The sequence below is a fragment of the Amblyraja radiata genome, chromosome 25 (genome assembly GCF_010909765.2).
Source record: "Amblyraja radiata isolate CabotCenter1 chromosome 25, sAmbRad1.1.pri, whole genome shotgun sequence".
Taxonomy (NCBI): domain Eukaryota; kingdom Metazoa; phylum Chordata; class Chondrichthyes; order Rajiformes; family Rajidae; genus Amblyraja; species Amblyraja radiata.
Genome location: NC_045980.1, coordinates 36348125 through 36365230, shown reverse-complemented (window position 1 = coordinate 36365230; position 17106 = coordinate 36348125). Strand labels below are relative to the sequence as shown.

The following is a 17106-nucleotide window of genomic DNA, read 5'->3' as shown; positions in this document are numbered from 1 at the left end:
GGACTTGAGGGAATAAAGTTCTAGCCTGCTCAACCTCTCCTTAAGGTTGTAGAGGTTTATTCCTTGGAGTGCAGGAGGACAATGGGTAATCTTTTGGAGGTGTACAAGATCATGAGGGGATTTAATAGGGTAAATGCAGTTTTTTACCCAGAGTAGGGGAATCGTGAATCAGGGAACATAGGTCAAGGTGGGGGGGGGGGGAGAAATTAAACAGGAACCAGAGGGGCAACTTTTGTTTTTGCACAAAGGGCACTTACCTCCTGAACACAATGTTGTAAAACTGCAGACATGTTGGAGATGTGGGAGGCAGTTCGTTGGTCAAGGTAACTGTAACTTTCACATCTTGTCCATCACGTGTCTGGCTGCGTAGTTCGGTCACCTTAAAAGTGAGCAGTCTCACATTCAGTCAAAAAATTGCTGCAAATAGATTCAAATATTCTCCACACAAGATCACTACTGCTTTAGATGGAAATTCACCTGTTCAAGATCTTACTGCTCTCTATAGGGCTCTGGTGAGACCACATCTAGAGTATTGTGTACAGTTTTGGTCTCCTAATTTGAGGAAGGACATCCTTGTGATTGAGTCAGTACAGCATAGGTTCACGAGATTGATCCCTGGGATGGCGTCATATGAGGAAAGATTGAAAAGACTAGGCTTGTATTCGCTGGAGTTTAGAAGGATGAGGGGATATCTTATAGAAACATATAAAATTATAAAAGGACTGGACAAGCTAGATGCAGGAAAAATGTTCCCAATGTTGGGCGAGTCCAGAACCAGGGGCCAGTCTTAGAATAAAGGGGTGGTCATTTAAGACTGAGGTGAGAAAAAAACGTTTTCACCCAGAGAGTTGTGAATTTATGGAATTTCCTGCCACAGAGGGCAGTGGGGGCCAAGTCACTGGATGGATTTAAGAGAGAGTTAGATAGAGCTCTAGGGGCTAGTGGAGTCAAGGGATATGGGGAGAAGGCAGGCACGGGTTATTGATAGGGGACGATCAGCCATGATCACAATGAATGGCGGTGCTGGCTTGAAGGGCCGAATGGCCTCCTCCTGCACCTATTTTCTATGTTTCTATGCCTAATATCAACAAGAGATTTTTTTTGTGACGGGCAAATCAAAATGCTAGTCATTAAATTTGCAATCTATTCCAGAATCAATAGTGTTTTATTGCCATATATCCCAAAACGGAACAATGAACAACCCAATGGCAAGCCATTAGGTGCACGCAGAAACCATTACTTCAATCTGTTCGACACTTTGATATTCCTTTTTCATTCTACCCCCTACAACAGGTACACTAATTTATTGTCTTTAAAACAATATCACGTTTCAAACTTACTCTTGTTTCCAATCTTTTAGGAAGGAATAGCACACCACCATCAAAAACACGAATTCTGCCAAGAACGTTCTCATGCATAAACAATAGTACAGTACGTAGACGTCTCGATTCCATCTGAGGTTCATAATCCACGTGGTATTGATATAGAAGCCACTGGGCACAAGAGTTCAGGCGAACATAGTTTGTTATCAGACGTATTGCACTTCCAGAAGAACCTGAAGATTAAATCAAATTATTTTCTATATTACCAACCGTGACTACAGATTAAGATTGCTTATTGATTAAAACTCTTTGAGACAGCTTGCAGACAAATGCAAGTAAAATACAAATGTTTGATTATAAAAAAAAAAAAATCTAAATTGGGATCTAAAACTGATAATTTACTGTGAGAATTTATATAACTTTCAAATAAGCAGACTCCAGCTTAACTAAGAGTTTAGATCTTGAGAACTCTCCGCAAACTGATTTCTAATGGGGCTGTCCCACTGTACGAGCTAATTCAAGAGTTCTCCCGAGTTTCCCCGGATTTGAACTCGGAGAACTACGGTAATAGCCGCTCGTAGGTACTCGGGGCTCTCGTGGACATTTTTCAACACGTTGAAAAATCTTCACGAGCTTACCGTGTTTCCCGTGTACCTGCCGTTAGCGTTACGAGCCGCTAAGAGACGTCCCGAGCTCCGACGTACCCGCTACGTACATTCTACGTGCTTACCATGAGTTTGATTTTTTTTTTTTTAAACTCGGGAGAGCTCTTGAATTAGCTCATACAGGGGACAGTCCCTTCAGCAAGTTAGAAACAACCATTTTCTATAGTAATATCTATCTATATACTACTAAAAGTTTTTGTGTGTGTGTATGTGTATGTATGTGATTGCGCTGGTATCTACACCAACACGGTACAGCAAAGTATTTTGCACCACCTTACGCACCTTTGTCCCGTGGTCGTTCCTGTCAACTTTCCTTCAGATTTGATGTTATATTTCACGTTATTGATATTTAAACTTTAAAAATAAACAACTTTGAGAAGAATGACTGTGACACTTGTTTGAGATTTTTCTGGCAGTTTCCAGTGATGACGTCACAATGGCATCTCACAGTCCCCCAATCATAATGGGATCTCAGTTATAGTTGCCAATGACGTTACAATGGGACTGTAGCCCTGCTCGCAACAATATTGCTATCCAAGAACACCGAGTCCTGCTTGCTCTAGCAAGTGCAATTGCATTTTTTTTTAAATCACAGTACACCAAGTTCTGCTAGCTAGCAAGTGCATTTAAAAAAAAGTTTAATAACGAGGGAGGGTGAATAAGGCAAAATGAGCAGCCCTTGCGCAGTTGGGAGCTATGGGTGAGTGGTGGAATATTGCGTTGGTGGAATGGGTTGCGTTGGGGAAACGGATGAGTGGTGGAGTATTACCTTGGGGAACAGGCCTCCCGAGGGGGCTATGGGTAAGTGGTGGAATAATGCTCCCCCCTCGACTCCATTCAAGGACCCAAGCAGTCGTTCCAGGTGCGACAGAGGTTCACCCGTATCTCCTCCAACCTCATCTACTGCATCCGCTGCTCTAGATGTCAGCTGATCTACATCGGTGAGACTAAGCGGAGGTTGGGCGATCGTTTCGCCGAACACCTCCGCTCGGTCCGCAAGAACCTACCTGACCTCCCGGTGGCTCAGCAATTCAACTCCCCCTGCCATTCCCAATCCGACCTCTCTGTCCTGGGTCTCCTCCATTGCCAGAGTGAGCAACACCGGAAATTGGAGGAACAGCACCTCATATTCCACTTGGGGAGCCTGCATCCGGTGGGCATAAACATTGAATTCTCCCAATTTTGTTAGTCCTTGATGTCTCCTCCCCTTCCTTAGCCCTCGAGCTGTCTCCTCCCATCCCCCAGCCCTCGGGCTCCTCCTCCTCCCTTTTTCATTCCTACTCCCCGCCACCCCCTCAGTCTGAAGAAGGGTTTCGGCCCGAAACGTCACCTATTTCCTTCGCTCCATAGATGCTGCTGCACTCGCTGAGTTTCTCCAGCATTTTTGTGTACCTCTGGTGGAATATTGCGTTGGGGGAACAGGTTTCGATGGTGGAACCTGGCCTCCTGTGTGACAGGGACCCAACGGGTCCCACTTGGTCTAGTATATCTATATACTATTAAAACTCTCGTGCCATCCGACCGGCTGCCGTCCGGCTGCCTTTCTGCCTTTTGATTCGTTGACTTTCTGCCTTTTGATTCTGCCTTTTGATTTGTTGACGGCTGCTCCTTCCTATCAGCTTCCAACACACTTCGAAACAAACTTGCAAGACAGGAACACTCTCAACTTTTCACTGCTGCAGCAGGCAGCGGAGGTGCAATTGGATTTTTTTTTTAATCCACTGCTGAGGGAGGCAGGGCAGTGCTGGAATCTTACATTTGGGAACGGCTTCAGTTCCATTGGAGGAGGCGGGTGCATGGTGGAATATTGGGTTGGGGGATCACACCATTGGGGGAGCAGACCCAACGGGTCTGCACTTGGTCTAGTATATTACTAAAACTCTCATCTTGTCTGTGATTTTGTTTGCCAGCTTTTCGTTATCTGAACTACGGCAAAATGGTACACAATATCACTATTTTTTGTTTGCACCACCTCACTCACAATTGTCCTGTGGTGGTTTGTGTCAAGTTTCATTCAGATTGATGTTATATTTTACAAGTTATTAACATTTTTAACTCTACAAAATCCCACTGTGCGAAGGATTTCTTCAAATCTGCAGTCAGTTCCCAGCTATGGCGTCACAATGGGATTGTAGCCCAACCGGCTACAATGTTGCTATCCCAGGACACCGAGTCCTTGGCAGCAAATGTCCTTCAGGGGAAGAATCTGCCAGCCTAACCCAGCACACATGTGATTGCAAAGTCTTTTAATTGCTCTCTAAATTGAAAGATTAATTGCTCTCTAAATTGAAATTTTAATTAGATTTGGATAACAAAAGATGGCCTTGTCGGTGTCACCAACATCACATTAAAGTTTATAATGAGGGCGGGTGAAAAAATGAGCCGACCTGCACAGTTGGGGGCTATGGGCGAGTGGTGGAATATTGCGTTGGGGAACGGGTTGCGGTGGGGGACCAGGCCTCCCGTGGTGGCTATGTGTGAGTGGTTTAATATTGCGTTCGGGAACGGGTGAGTGGTGGAAACTTACATTGGGGAACGGGTTGCGTTGGAGGACCAGGCCTCCCGTGGTGGCTATGTGTGAGTGGTCTAATATTGCGTTGGGGGAAACGGGTTGCGTTGAGGGAACAGGTGAGTGGTGAAAACGGTTTGCGTTGGGGGAACCGGTGAGTTGTGGAATATTGCGTTGGGGAACAGGTTGCGTTGGGGCACCAGGCCTCCCGTGGGGGCTGAGTGAGTGGTGGAATATTCCGTTTGACAGGGACCCATCGGTAATATTATATATATTATATATATCTATCTATCTATCTATAAACTCTGGGGCTATCCGTCCGGTTGCCGTCCGGTGCCCTTTCTGCCTTTCGATTCGTGCCCGATACTCGCAGATGTCCAATCGGAATGGCCGATGCTCGCTGATGTCCAATCGGAATGGATCCATTTGCATGTACGGCTGCCGGCTGCACTTCTTCCTTTGATTCATTGCCACGCCCGATCCATTCGCTCAATCTCCGACATCTTTTCCATTTCGGTAGAGATTTCGCTTTTCTTTCTAAGTATCCGCTCCTCATTACATTTCGTCGTGTTGAAGTACACGTTTTCAATCAAATCCTTCTCTCCCCCCCCCCCCCCACCCCGAAGTATTTCACAAATAAACTGGCTTCTCCATTTACATGTCAGCTTCCAACACACTTCGAAACAAAGTTGCAAGACAGGAACACTCTCAACTTTTCACTGCTGCAGCAGGCAGGGGAGGTGCTATTGGATTTTTTTTTTAATCCACTGCTCAGGGAGGCGGGGGAGTGCTGGAATCTTACTTTTGGGAACGGCTTCAGTTCCATTGGAGGAGACGGGTGCATGGTGGAATATTGGGTTGGGGCATCACACCATTGGGGGAGCAGACCCAACGGGTCTGCACTTGGTCTAGTATATTACTAAAACTCTCACCTTGTTTACATGCATGCGTGCGTATGTGTGTGATTCCGAAAGTACGGCAAAATGGTACACGATAGCGCTACATTTTTTGGCCCACCTTACTCACCGTTGTCCTGGGGTGTGCTGTAGCAAGTTTCGTTACGATTGATGTTTTGTTGTTATATTTTACAAGTTATTCACATTTTAAACTTTACAAAAAACACTTTTACAAAAATAACTTTTCCACTTGCCCTGCGTACAACGTCATGACGTCACAACGTCACAATGACATCCCGAATTTATTATTATTTTTTTTTTTAATTGCCATGTTGTTTTTTTTCGCGTGTACTTGCCTGGCCTCACAACGGGAACCCAACAGCTCAGTTTCCTTCTACTTTTCAAACGCTTCCACGTGTCCTCCATTCACTTTATTAACTTAAACTTAATTTCAGCCGACAACGGCACAAGTTTCAACGCGGCAGCCGCGCATTCGCAATTTGGTGGAATATTGCGTTGGGGGAGCGGGGCCCAACGGGAGAGCAGGGGGAAGTGGGGGATAGAGGGAGAGGAGGGCAATGGTGGAAGGTGAGGAGGGAGTGTGGGGGGACTGGGATAAGGGAGATGATGAGGAGTGGGGGATAGAGGGATAGGAGGGGGTAGGGAGGGGAGAGGGGTTATGAAGGGAGGGAGTGACTGAGAGTAGGGGAAAGAAGAGGGAGGGTGGAGGAAGGGGAGGGTGTGCTGTGGGGATGAGGGGGAATGGAGGAGGATTGGGGAAGGTAGAGGGATGGCGAGGCGCAGTGGATGGAGGGTTGCCGTGACTCGCGTCACAACGGGGATCTCTGGCATCACAACGGGAACCTATCAGCCGCACCTGCGCAGTTGGGGGCTATGGGTCAGGGTGGAATATTGCGTTGGGGGAACGGGGCCCAACGCGTCCCATTTGGTCTAGTATATTATAATGGTCTGCATGCACTTGCTATAATCCTTTCACTATATTGAATAATCACCCTAAACAAACAAAAGGAATATATATATATATATCCAGTCGTTGATGAATATTATGATACATTATTACAACAAAGTGTGAAACTGCTTTAAAAATGTATGGGTGAAATTGTGTGAAGTTGGCTTTCCATAAGTCAGATCACTTGTAACTTGCCTCCCTTTTTTAATGACAATGTTTTTTTACTTACTAGTTAAACGATGAATTTGGCTCAAACCACTAGTGTTCCTTTTCATTCCGATATACGAGATGCTCCTCTATTCACTCCCCCAATCCCCAACAATGCATAGTTTTCTCCATTGAAGAGATCCGGCATCCATCACCTGCTTTACAATGCCCTCTTGCAGTCTTAAAGGAAGTGTCAATATTTGAACTTGATTCCAAATTATAAAAATAAAATTCTATGCAATAACTCTAGCAATGATCGCTGTAAGACCTCTGATCTTTTTAAACATTGGTTGTATTTTATTTTTGACCCTCAAACCATCTTCTTCCTGGCATGCATTTTTTTTGTTAATTCTAAGTACATTCTTCAGCATGAAGTTGTCAATTAATATTAATATTTCTGCTCTTTAATTCAAATACAAACTTATGCTCAAATCCCTCGCCTCCCCCATCCCAATTGCACCTGTATTTCTCAGTTTATTGCATGTATGTATAGGGGTTCCTCATGGTACAGACAATTTACATTAATCCCTGGACTGTTTCACCTCGGCCTTTACCTGTTTTGGACTCCTTGACATGTTCCATAGTCTTTCTGGTGTTAACTCCAAGATCATGGAAATCTCGCCGCCGCCCACCTCTTTCCGTTAAAGACATCTCTTTAAATCCAGCAGATACCACCTCAACTATCACATTTTCAAGAAACAAGAACAAATTATAAGATATCAAAGTGAGTACAGTGGAACATTATAATTTAAGCGACATTTAGATAATGGGCAAGGCATACTACAATCTGAACGCAGACAAATGGCATTAGTGTAGATGGTAAAAATGTTGGCATGGACAGGAGGGTCTGATGCTGCTTAACTATATAACTCCATGGCTCTACAATTATAAAGTTCTGTCAATCTAACTATTAATTGTCTTGGGTGGTGAGCGAAACAATCACCGACATAGTTTTTTTAGTCAAAAAAACATGTTACAGCCATAGACGGAGTGAATACTTCAACCGCAACTGGAAAAATCAATAATTGCTTCCAGTAGATACCTTTGATCAGCATTTACCCATTCTGTGAGACACTCGGGAACCTGCATACTTTGCTACGCAAGTTCTGGAGTCTTAAGAAAATAATAATTTGTGTTACTAATGAACAACATAAAATGGCAGGAAAAAAGTTGTTATGGCTGAGACCGAAGGATTGCGAGCAGTATGTTAATAGTGCCCAAAGACCATCGTTCTGGCTCAACCAACCCCAAACACTGCAAGATTCTCAGGCCTGGATTTACTGGACACATAGCCCGAGCTCTGACCTTGCAGCACAATCTTTCAACACAAGCAAATGACTCATTATAATCCAAAAAAAGATAAAGGTAATCTATTAAAAGTTTACAGTATTAAAAGTTTCTTTTAAATTCAAATCTCACCATCTTTGCGTAGTAGTGCACCAGAGGGACCTCGCTGTCGACCACGACCAAGTAGTTCAGGCTCCCCTGCGCTGGCAGCAAGCGGCGGTATTGGAGAAGGTTCCTACATTGCAAAGCAAAGATAGTTCATTTCTGATGCCATGAGTTAAAAGTTATTTTCCAGTCCCACAGCCAGTTTTGAAATTCAAAACTAATTGACCTAACTCTAATTTTGAATTTATGCCCTGATTAAATAGCTAGGATAAAGATCTCCAACATATTACCCTTCAAAATTCTGAACTTGTATTGCTAGCTTATACAAATTGTTCCAAATGTGACGCCAGCAAAACTGCACCATTCCCACTTGAAGACATCTACATGTTAACAGAACCCAACATTGCATCAGTAATGTTTATTCAAAACAGTACTTTCTCAGTTTTATTCACCTTGTAAAAATTCAATTACACAGTGTCAGAGTACAGGTGATTCCTGTGCTTTCAAAGGGAGATGGGAGGAGTGGTAGTCCTAGAAAAAAAGTCCCCATCACTATTGTCTGCAATGCAAAGCCACATTATCTGTACTTGCATCAGGAAATGCAAGTTGAAAACATATTATTTCCCCCATATAAATAGCACAAGTGCAAATTTTATTCTGGATCTCAATTTTTTGCATTGTAAGTAGTGACTTTTGCAAGGCCTTACTTGGAGGTACCCGACCTGCAGTACTAATATGGAATGTCAGTAAATTCAGACTAAAGATTGTAGGTTTCAGCATCACTGATTAATTCCAAGTTGTTTCCCATTCCGCCCTCCCCCTCCCCTCCTTCTATACAAATAGTTCTGCTAGAACATGATAGTTTCGTTCAAAAGAAACCTCGCATTATAGAAAATCACTGTGAAAACAATTGTGTCTATTAGAAAAAGGTAGTGTCACGCCTAACCCTAATGTAAGGTGCATTTCAGACTCTCATCAAACATTCTCCTGCAGGATTTCCAAAACTAATTGTTAAATACATCTTTATTTTGTAACTCCAAATGCAAAATACTAAAGATTGTAAGTGATATTACTTAATAAGTATCAATAGATGGGAATGCATGTCAAATGGCCCCCAAATGAAACTCACAGCCTCTGTCCTTACGAGAAAATGACAATTTGATTACCGCAGGGAGGTTACATGGAAATAGTTTTATTCACAATGCATGGAGCCGAGTCATTCACGCGCGACAGAAGAATAAAGTGAAAAGCAGAAAGTAATCTATAAATTTAAACAAGTCGACTCAAACATTAAAAAAAAAAAAGCCAACTATCTACAAGGCTCAGAGTGAAAAGAAAACACAAATGCAAAAAAAAAAAGGTTCAACATATAAACTAAATGATAAGGTACAAACATTAATACTAACTAAATCAAAAAAAAATGTACAAAATGCAAGAAAAGCGTCGAACAAAGCGCAGCGTGGGGGGAAAATGATCAGAATACTAATTGAATATTGATGGAAAACATTTTAAGATTATCTATAATAACAGAAGGACCACGAACAACAATCTAATATAAAGCAAATACTGACAATTATAGATTAAACTATTTTAAATCGAATCACAATAGTGCCACATTAGAATCTAAGCAAGAAAAAAAATCCATATGAAAACCATCTTGCTATCATAAATCAATGCTCAATTCATTTAAGTTATATTAAAGATACTCTGATTAAATACAACAAGCACAGACATTCAAGCAGCTGTTGTTCAGAAAACCACATCAGTGCAAGGCAAAATATTTTGCCTACCACAAACATTATAGCTGCATTACTGAAATCATTTGGCAAGTGACTGGCCTTATTGGAAACTAGAACCACAGAGCAATTGTATAGTGATTAATTAACACAGGAGCTCATTAAAGATGTTCAGTTCAATTTTTATGCAATTAATTATGGCAATTCTGAGAAAAAGACTCATTTGGATGATTAGTGGTCAGTGCAATAATATAATTTAATTTTTAAAGCTCATGTCAAGTACTTGAAAATAGTTTTATTTTCAAATGGTAACAGATGACAGTAATGACTGCATTTACTGAGTTAAACATCAAACCAGTATTGCAAAAAAAAAAGTAACCATCAAAATGACTTACCATCCTTGGAGCAAGAGGTTGTGAGCTTACTTCGGGGACACGTGTTCTGCCACGGGCTCGAGAACGGGCTCTTCCAGTCATTTTTAATATTTATATATATTTCAACTTACTACCAGTTACCTGTGGAAGGAAAACCATGTTAAGTCAGAATGCCAGCTGAAAACTTATGTCAGAGCTCTAAGAATCCATACTAAAACATTTCTGATAGAACAAACCAAGATAAGATATTCCCTGAAGATGTTTTCCATGATTGCAAGCTGCAGTACTTCCTACGATGCAACCTGTTGACAACCCCAAATTTGATTCTCTATGGAGGTTGAAAAGCTCATTAAAATCATGAGTTTCCATTAAAAACATACTGATTTTTCACAAGAGAGTTTTTGGCATTTCTACTAAATCTTGCCTGTTATAGAAACATAGAAAATAGGTGCAGGATTCGGCCCTTCGAGCCTGCACCACCATTCAATATGATCATGGCTGATCATCCAACTCAGTATCCTGTACCTGCCTTCTCTCCATACTCCCTGATCCCTTTAGCCACATCTAACTCCCTCTTAAATATAGCCAATGAACTGGCCTCAACTACCTCCTGTGGCAGAGAATCCCAGATTCACCACTCTCTGTGTGAAAAATGATTTTATCATCTCGGTCCTAAAATACTTCCCCCTTATCCTTAAACTGTGACCCCTTGTTCTGGACTTCCCCAACATCGGGAACAATCTTGCTGCATCTAGCCTGTCCAACCCCTTAAGAATTTTGTACGTTTCTATAAGATCCCCCCTCAATCTTCTAAATTCTAGCGCATACAAGCCGAGTCTATCCAGTCTTTCTTAATATGAAAGTCCTGCCTTCCCAGGAATCAGTCTGGTGAACCTTCTCTGTACTCCCTCTATGGCAAGAATGTCTTTATAACAGTCATTGATCTATATATGTTGTTCTCCATTTCCGAAAGGCTGTTCTATCATTTTTTCACAAGTTGTAAAAATGTTTACTTTCCATGCCATCTGTTTATAGGGAGGTTTCACGGCAGTCGGGTCACGACCCATACTGTTGCTACGCTACGCCAAGTGGAGTACACGCAATGAACTGCAGGTAAGCACTTACCATTGTTTCCAGCGTAGCGGGCCCGTTAAAACCCGCTGTAAATAATTATGGAAATCGGGATAAGCGCGAGAGGCATTTAGCCTACTTCAGAATTCCAAAAGTGAGGAGAAATTACGGTTGATAGAAGCGAGAGCTGAAGGGATAACAACAGCCAGAGTGCTTGGGGAACATTGGTCGTTTGCTCACTGCATTTCATCAACTAAGGCATTATTTGTGTTTTTTCTTGATTCCTTTGGCATCTAAAAAGTTTCAGAAGTGATAAAACTGGCTGTAAAATTTTTAAATCGCCGATGGTTCTCAAGTGGGTTCTTACATACAAAACGAAAACGCCTCTGATGCAAAATTTACAGCCAGATTTATCACTTCTGAGACTTTTTAGATATCAAAGGAATCAAGAAAAAACACAAATAATGCCTACTGGTGATGAAATGCAACGAGCAAACGCGATAATTCCCAATATTTTCAATTCCGATATCTGCACGGCCAATGTTCGCCAAGCACTGTAGCTGTTGTTGTCCCTTCAGCTCTCGCTTCTCTTTACCTTCATTTCGCTTCACCTTTGGAATTCTGAAGTTGGGTACATGTCTCTCACGCTTACCCCAACTTCCACAATTTTTTAGAGTGCAAAAATTCAACATTTTGCCGGTTTTTAACAGGTAGGAAAGTACGCGTTTCTTGCATTAATAACATATACCGGAAGTTACGGATGTCCTCCAGATGGATTGAGCGGCTCCGTGCGTCAAGCCCTATGACCCAGTGACCTTACGTGCACACCCCCTATTCCCCCAACATAATTTCTGCCATTTCAGCTGCAAGTAAGCCACATTAACTCTGGCTCATCTCCTTTTAAAAGAGATATCTTTAGATGCTTTCAGTGTTTTATATTTCTCACACTACTACTTATAATCTAATTTTCCTTTTCCCATCACTTTCATGGTCCTCCTTTGCTGAACTTGGGTTTACTATTTTTGATAACATTTGATGCCTTTACTTGTTATCTTTAATTGGTCTTGTTTATTGTGGCAATGCCACTTTTCAAAGTGGGCTATTGTGCTTAGTTTTAAGAATACCAATTGATGTAAACAATATACTCATTTCTTAAATATCAAGTGTTCCAAAAACAAAACAATGAAATTCTTACAGCATCTCATATTTCACTTGGTCAGCTTACAACTAAGGGTATGACTATGGATTTATCTAACTTCGTTACCCCTGCATTCCCTTACTCTCCATCTCTCCCCCACCCAAGTCGCACCAGCTTCTCGTTCTCACCTAGCAAACAACTAACAATGGCCTGTTTCCTTTATCGTCGTTACTTTTTTACATATCTTTCATTCATTTGTTCAATATCACTATCATCATCGTCTATATCTCTCTCATTTCCCTTTCCCCTAAGATAGCATTTTGTGTCTATCTTCGGTTTAAACCAGCATCTGCAGTTCCTTCCTACACAAAATTCGTACACTGTTTTGGGCCATATGTCAATAGTAAGCATTGTTTGTTTACATTTCAACAGTTACTCAATCTACCATACCAAATGTATATTATGCTTTTGTAGTTTGCTTTGTTTAGAAACATAGAAAATAGGTGCAGGAGTAGGCCATTCGAGCCAGCAGCGCCATTCAATATGATCATGGCTGATCATCCAAAATCAGTACCCCTTTCTGGCTTTTTCCCCATATCCCTTGATTCCCTTAGCCCTAAGAGCTAAAACTCTCTCTTGAAATATTAAAAAATTTGATTTCAAGCCCCGTTTTGGATTGAACAGAATCAATTTCATTCCAAATATGACATTTTAGGATATTACGATCACTCTTTCCAAAACTCTATCACAAATTAATTAGTCGTTTTCATTGTTGGGCAGCAGCAGGTTGGAGTGGGTTCTTTCCAAAGGTTACTTCAGGGTAAGCAGACCCCAGAGAGGGGGAAGCCTGACTAGGGCCAGGAAAATAAGACATAAGGAACTGTAGATGCTGGAATCTTGAGCAAAACACAAATGCTGCAGAAACTGTGCAGCATCTGTGGAGGGAATGGGTAGGCGGCAGTTCCGGTTTGGACCTTTCTTCAGCCAGAAACTGGACCTTCAACTCACTGTCCATACCAACCACCACAATGGATAATAGACAATATGTGCAGTAGGCTATTCGAGCCAGCACCGCCATTCACTGTGATCATCCAATCAGTACCCCGATCAGTTCCTGCTTTCTCTCCATATCCTTTGACTCTGCTATTTTTAAGAGCTCCCTCTTGAAAGCATCCAGAGAATTGGCCTCCACTGCCTTCTGAAGCAGAGAATTCTACAGATTCACAACTCTGTGTGAAGTTTTTCCACATCTCCGTTCTAAATGGTCTACCCCCTCATTCTTTAAACTGTGGATTTTTACATGAATTCGTCCTTATTCCCTGCAGCTTTCCTATCTCAGTCGGCAAATTCTAAATCTTGGGGGAATTTTATAGTATCTAAATTAATGCACATCACTAGGACATGGGAGGAAACGGGAGCGAGCGCCGGGGGTGGGGGGGGGGAGACCCTCCGGGTTATAGGGGGAACGGTGGAACCACACAGTGACCAAGTGGAGGTGCGAGGCAGCGGCCCGACCGGGGAGGGAGGATTGAGGGTGCGGCACGGATCCCGGAACGTTGGGTTTGGGTGGGTGCCTGTGGCAGGGCGAGGACGGTGCGGTCGGGCCCGGGTAGAGGTGGAGTGAGGGTGTGGCCGGGCCTTGGTGATGGGGTGGTGGGGAGCCGTGGGCCGACGCGTCGACCAGGGATGGGGGGTGTCCCTGGGGCCGGGGAGGGTGATGTGTCCCCGGGGCGAGCGGACGGCCAACACTCAGGCTGCCGGAGATACCACCGGGGTTGGGGTGGAGTGGGCCCGGTGCGGGGGTGAGCGGACCGCCGACACTCACGTTACCGGAGCCGGGGTGTGGTGTCCCTGGGGGTGGGGTGAGTTGGGCCCGTGGTAGGGTGAGTTGGGCCCGGTGTCCGTGGTCCCGGGGTGGGGTGAGTTGGGCCCGGTGTCCGTGGGTCCCGGGGTGGGGTGAGTTGGGCCCGGTGTCCGTGGGCCCCGGGGTGGGGTGAGTTGGGCCCGGTGTCCGTGGTCCCGGGGTGGGGTGAGTTGGGCCCGGTGTCCGTGGGCCCCGGGGTGGGGTGAGTTGGGCCCGGTGTCCGTGGGCCCCGGGGTGGGGTGAGTTGGGCCCGGTGTCCGTGGGCCCCGGGGTGGGGTGAGTTGGGCCCGGTGTCCGTGGGCCCCGGGGTGGGGTGAGTTGGGCCCGGGGTGGGGTGAGTTGGGCCCGGTGTCCGTGGGCCCCGGGGTGGGGTGAGTTGGGCCCGGTGTCCGTGGGCCCCGGGGTGGGGTGAGTTGGGCCCGGTGTCCGTGGGCCCCGGGGTGGGGTGAGTTGGGCCCGGTGTCCGTGGGCCCCGGGGTGGGGTGAGTTGGGCCCGGTGTCAGGGGGTTTGGGGAGCGACCGACCGTCGACACTCACGCTGCCGGACCGGCTCCAACCGCCCCCACGAGCCCCTCCCTCTCCCTTTGTCGTCTCTCCCCGCGCGGCGACACCACACCCCGCCCCAACCCCGCTCCCGCCCGCCGTTCCAACCACACATCGGTGAACGCGCCTTGGCCGAGCCCCGACACGAGGCCGCTCGTGGTGCAGGCGGGTGTAAGGAGGTAACTGTAGACGATGGTTTTACCGAAGACAGACACAAAAAGCTGGAGTAACTCAGCGGGACCCTAGGCCCCGCGCATGCCCACTGCGAAATGGCGCCAAGCTTCGAGCGTGGCTGCGGGAGCGCGCGGAGAGGGGGAGGGGCGGGAGCGCGCGGAGAGGGGGAGGGGCGGGAGAGCGCGGAGACGGGGAGGGGCGGGAGCGCGCGGAGACGGGGAGGGGCGGGAGCGCGCGGAGAGGGGGAGGGGCGGGAGCGCGCGGAGAGGGGGAGGGGCGGGAGCGCGCGGAGAGGGGGAGGGGCGGGAGCGCGCGGAGAGGGGGAGGGGCGGGAGCGCGCGGGCCCAGAGTTGTCCGTCGGGCCCCGGTCTCCCTTGGCCACATATCTGCTCAAGGAGGCCGTTTAGTCGGCGGCCTTTACTCTTCTCCAGCTTCTACTCATGTGAACCGATTGGCGTCAACACGCTGCCGGCCATTTGGCCCTGCGATGCTGCTGCTGCTGTTCCATGGCTGACACGTCCATGGCTCTCCACAGCACTATCACTACTGCTGGACAAGGAATTACAATTGCAAACATTCACCACTTCTGAACCAATTTCTCTCCTCTCTGTTCTGAGTGGTTGGCCCATTATTTAGAGACAACTTGCCCTGGTTCGGGGCCCCTCAGACAGGGGAAATATCAGTTACTGACCTCCCCAACGTCAAATGGATTTATTGAAACGCTGCCTCAAAATGACAGCCAATATTATCAAAGACCAAAAAGACACCCTGGTCGTGGCCTCTTCTTGTGAAGAAGGCACAGGAGCCTGAACACCATGTCCTTCAAGTTCAAGAACAGCTTCTTCCCTGCAACCATCAACCCTGCACAACAACAAACTACCATGGGCTTTGTGTAGGATTGCACTATATACCAAAGATTACGGTATCTTTGCTATATACCATACTTACAAGGATGTTGCTAGGACTAGAGGGTCTGAGCTATAGGCAGAGGTTGAGTAGGCTGGAACTCTATTCCTTGGAGCGCAGGAGGATGAGGGGTGATCTTATAGAGGTGGATAAGATCATGAGAGGAATAGATCAGAGATGGAGAGTCTCTTGCCCAGAGTACTTGAATAAGGTTTAGCTCTTGGGGCTAAATGTGTGGAAAAAGCAGGAACGGGGTATTGATTTTAATTGATCAGCCATGATCATATTGAATGGTGGTGCTGGTTCGAGTGGCCTAATGGCCTATTCCTGCATCTATTTTTTCTATATTTTATGAATCAAGAACCAGTGGACGTAGATTTAAGGTGAAGAGGAAAAGATTTAATAGGAATCTGAGGGATAACTTTTTCACAAAGTGTGGTGGGTGTATGGAACAAGCTGCCAGAGGAGGTAGTTGAGGCAGAGACTATCCCAACATTTAAGAAGCAGTTAGACAGGTGAATGGATAGGACAGGTTTGGAGGGATATGGACCGAATGCTGGCAGGTGGGACTAGTGTAGCTGGGAGATGTTGGCTGGTGTCAAGTTTGGTCGAAGGGCCTTTTTCCACACTGTATCACTCTATGACTTCAGCTTGCACCATTGTTGTCTTGTTACCTAGTATAACTGATAATTTCATGAATCAATCTTGGGAACATTTGCTGCACTCCCTCTTTTGTTATTTCTGTACACACTCAGGACTCATATAATTGGAACAAGTATTCAAATCCTACTGCAGTAAAGAGCCAGCAGGAGAATAGTCTATCATCTTGCTGTACCTGCACATTAACTTTCAGTGTTTTATGTACCAATATCATCCTATCTCCCCATTTATAGACAATAGACAATAGGTGCAGTAGTAGCCCTTCGAGCCAGCACCACCATTCAATGTGATCATGGCTGATCATCCCCAATCAATACCCTGTTCCTGCCTTCTCCCCATATCCCCTGACTCCGCTATCTTTAAGAGCCCTATCTAGCTCTCTCTTGAAAGTATCCAGAGAACTGACCTCTACCGCCCACTGAGGCAGAGAATTCCACAGACTCATAACTCTCTGTGTGAAAAAGTGTTTCCTCATCTCCGTTCTAAATGGCTTACCCCTTATTCTTAAACTGTGGCCCCTGGTTCTGGACTCCCCCAACATCGGGAACATGTTTCCTGCCTTAGCGCGTAATTTAAAAAGTACTCTGCTTTTTTTTATAAACCAGGATGGGAACATCAAAAAAATTTCTGAACGCCATATTTTTGCCTGTTCATCATGATGCTCAGATACCCCTAAAGT

The 17106-nt window shown here is 45.2% G+C and overlaps 1 protein-coding gene across 1 annotated transcript in view; it reads right to left on the bottom strand.

Moving 5' to 3' along the window:
* Positions 1-14751, bottom strand: part of piwil1 (piwi like RNA-mediated gene silencing 1) — a 39734-nt gene extending 24983 nt beyond the window's left edge. The window contains exons 1-6 of the mRNA XM_033043911.1: positions 14682-14751; positions 10093-10212; positions 7989-8091; positions 7124-7249; positions 1341-1555; positions 258-379 (exon numbers count right to left, since the gene is read on the bottom strand). Coding sequence (XP_032899802.1) covers positions 258-379; positions 1341-1555; positions 7124-7249; positions 7989-8091; positions 10093-10173 — 647 coding nt within the window. The 5' untranslated portion in view covers positions 10174-10212; positions 14682-14751. The remainder of the gene's footprint in view (positions 1-257; positions 380-1340; positions 1556-7123; positions 7250-7988; positions 8092-10092; positions 10213-14681) is intronic.
* Positions 14752-17106: the final 2355 nt, after the last annotated feature.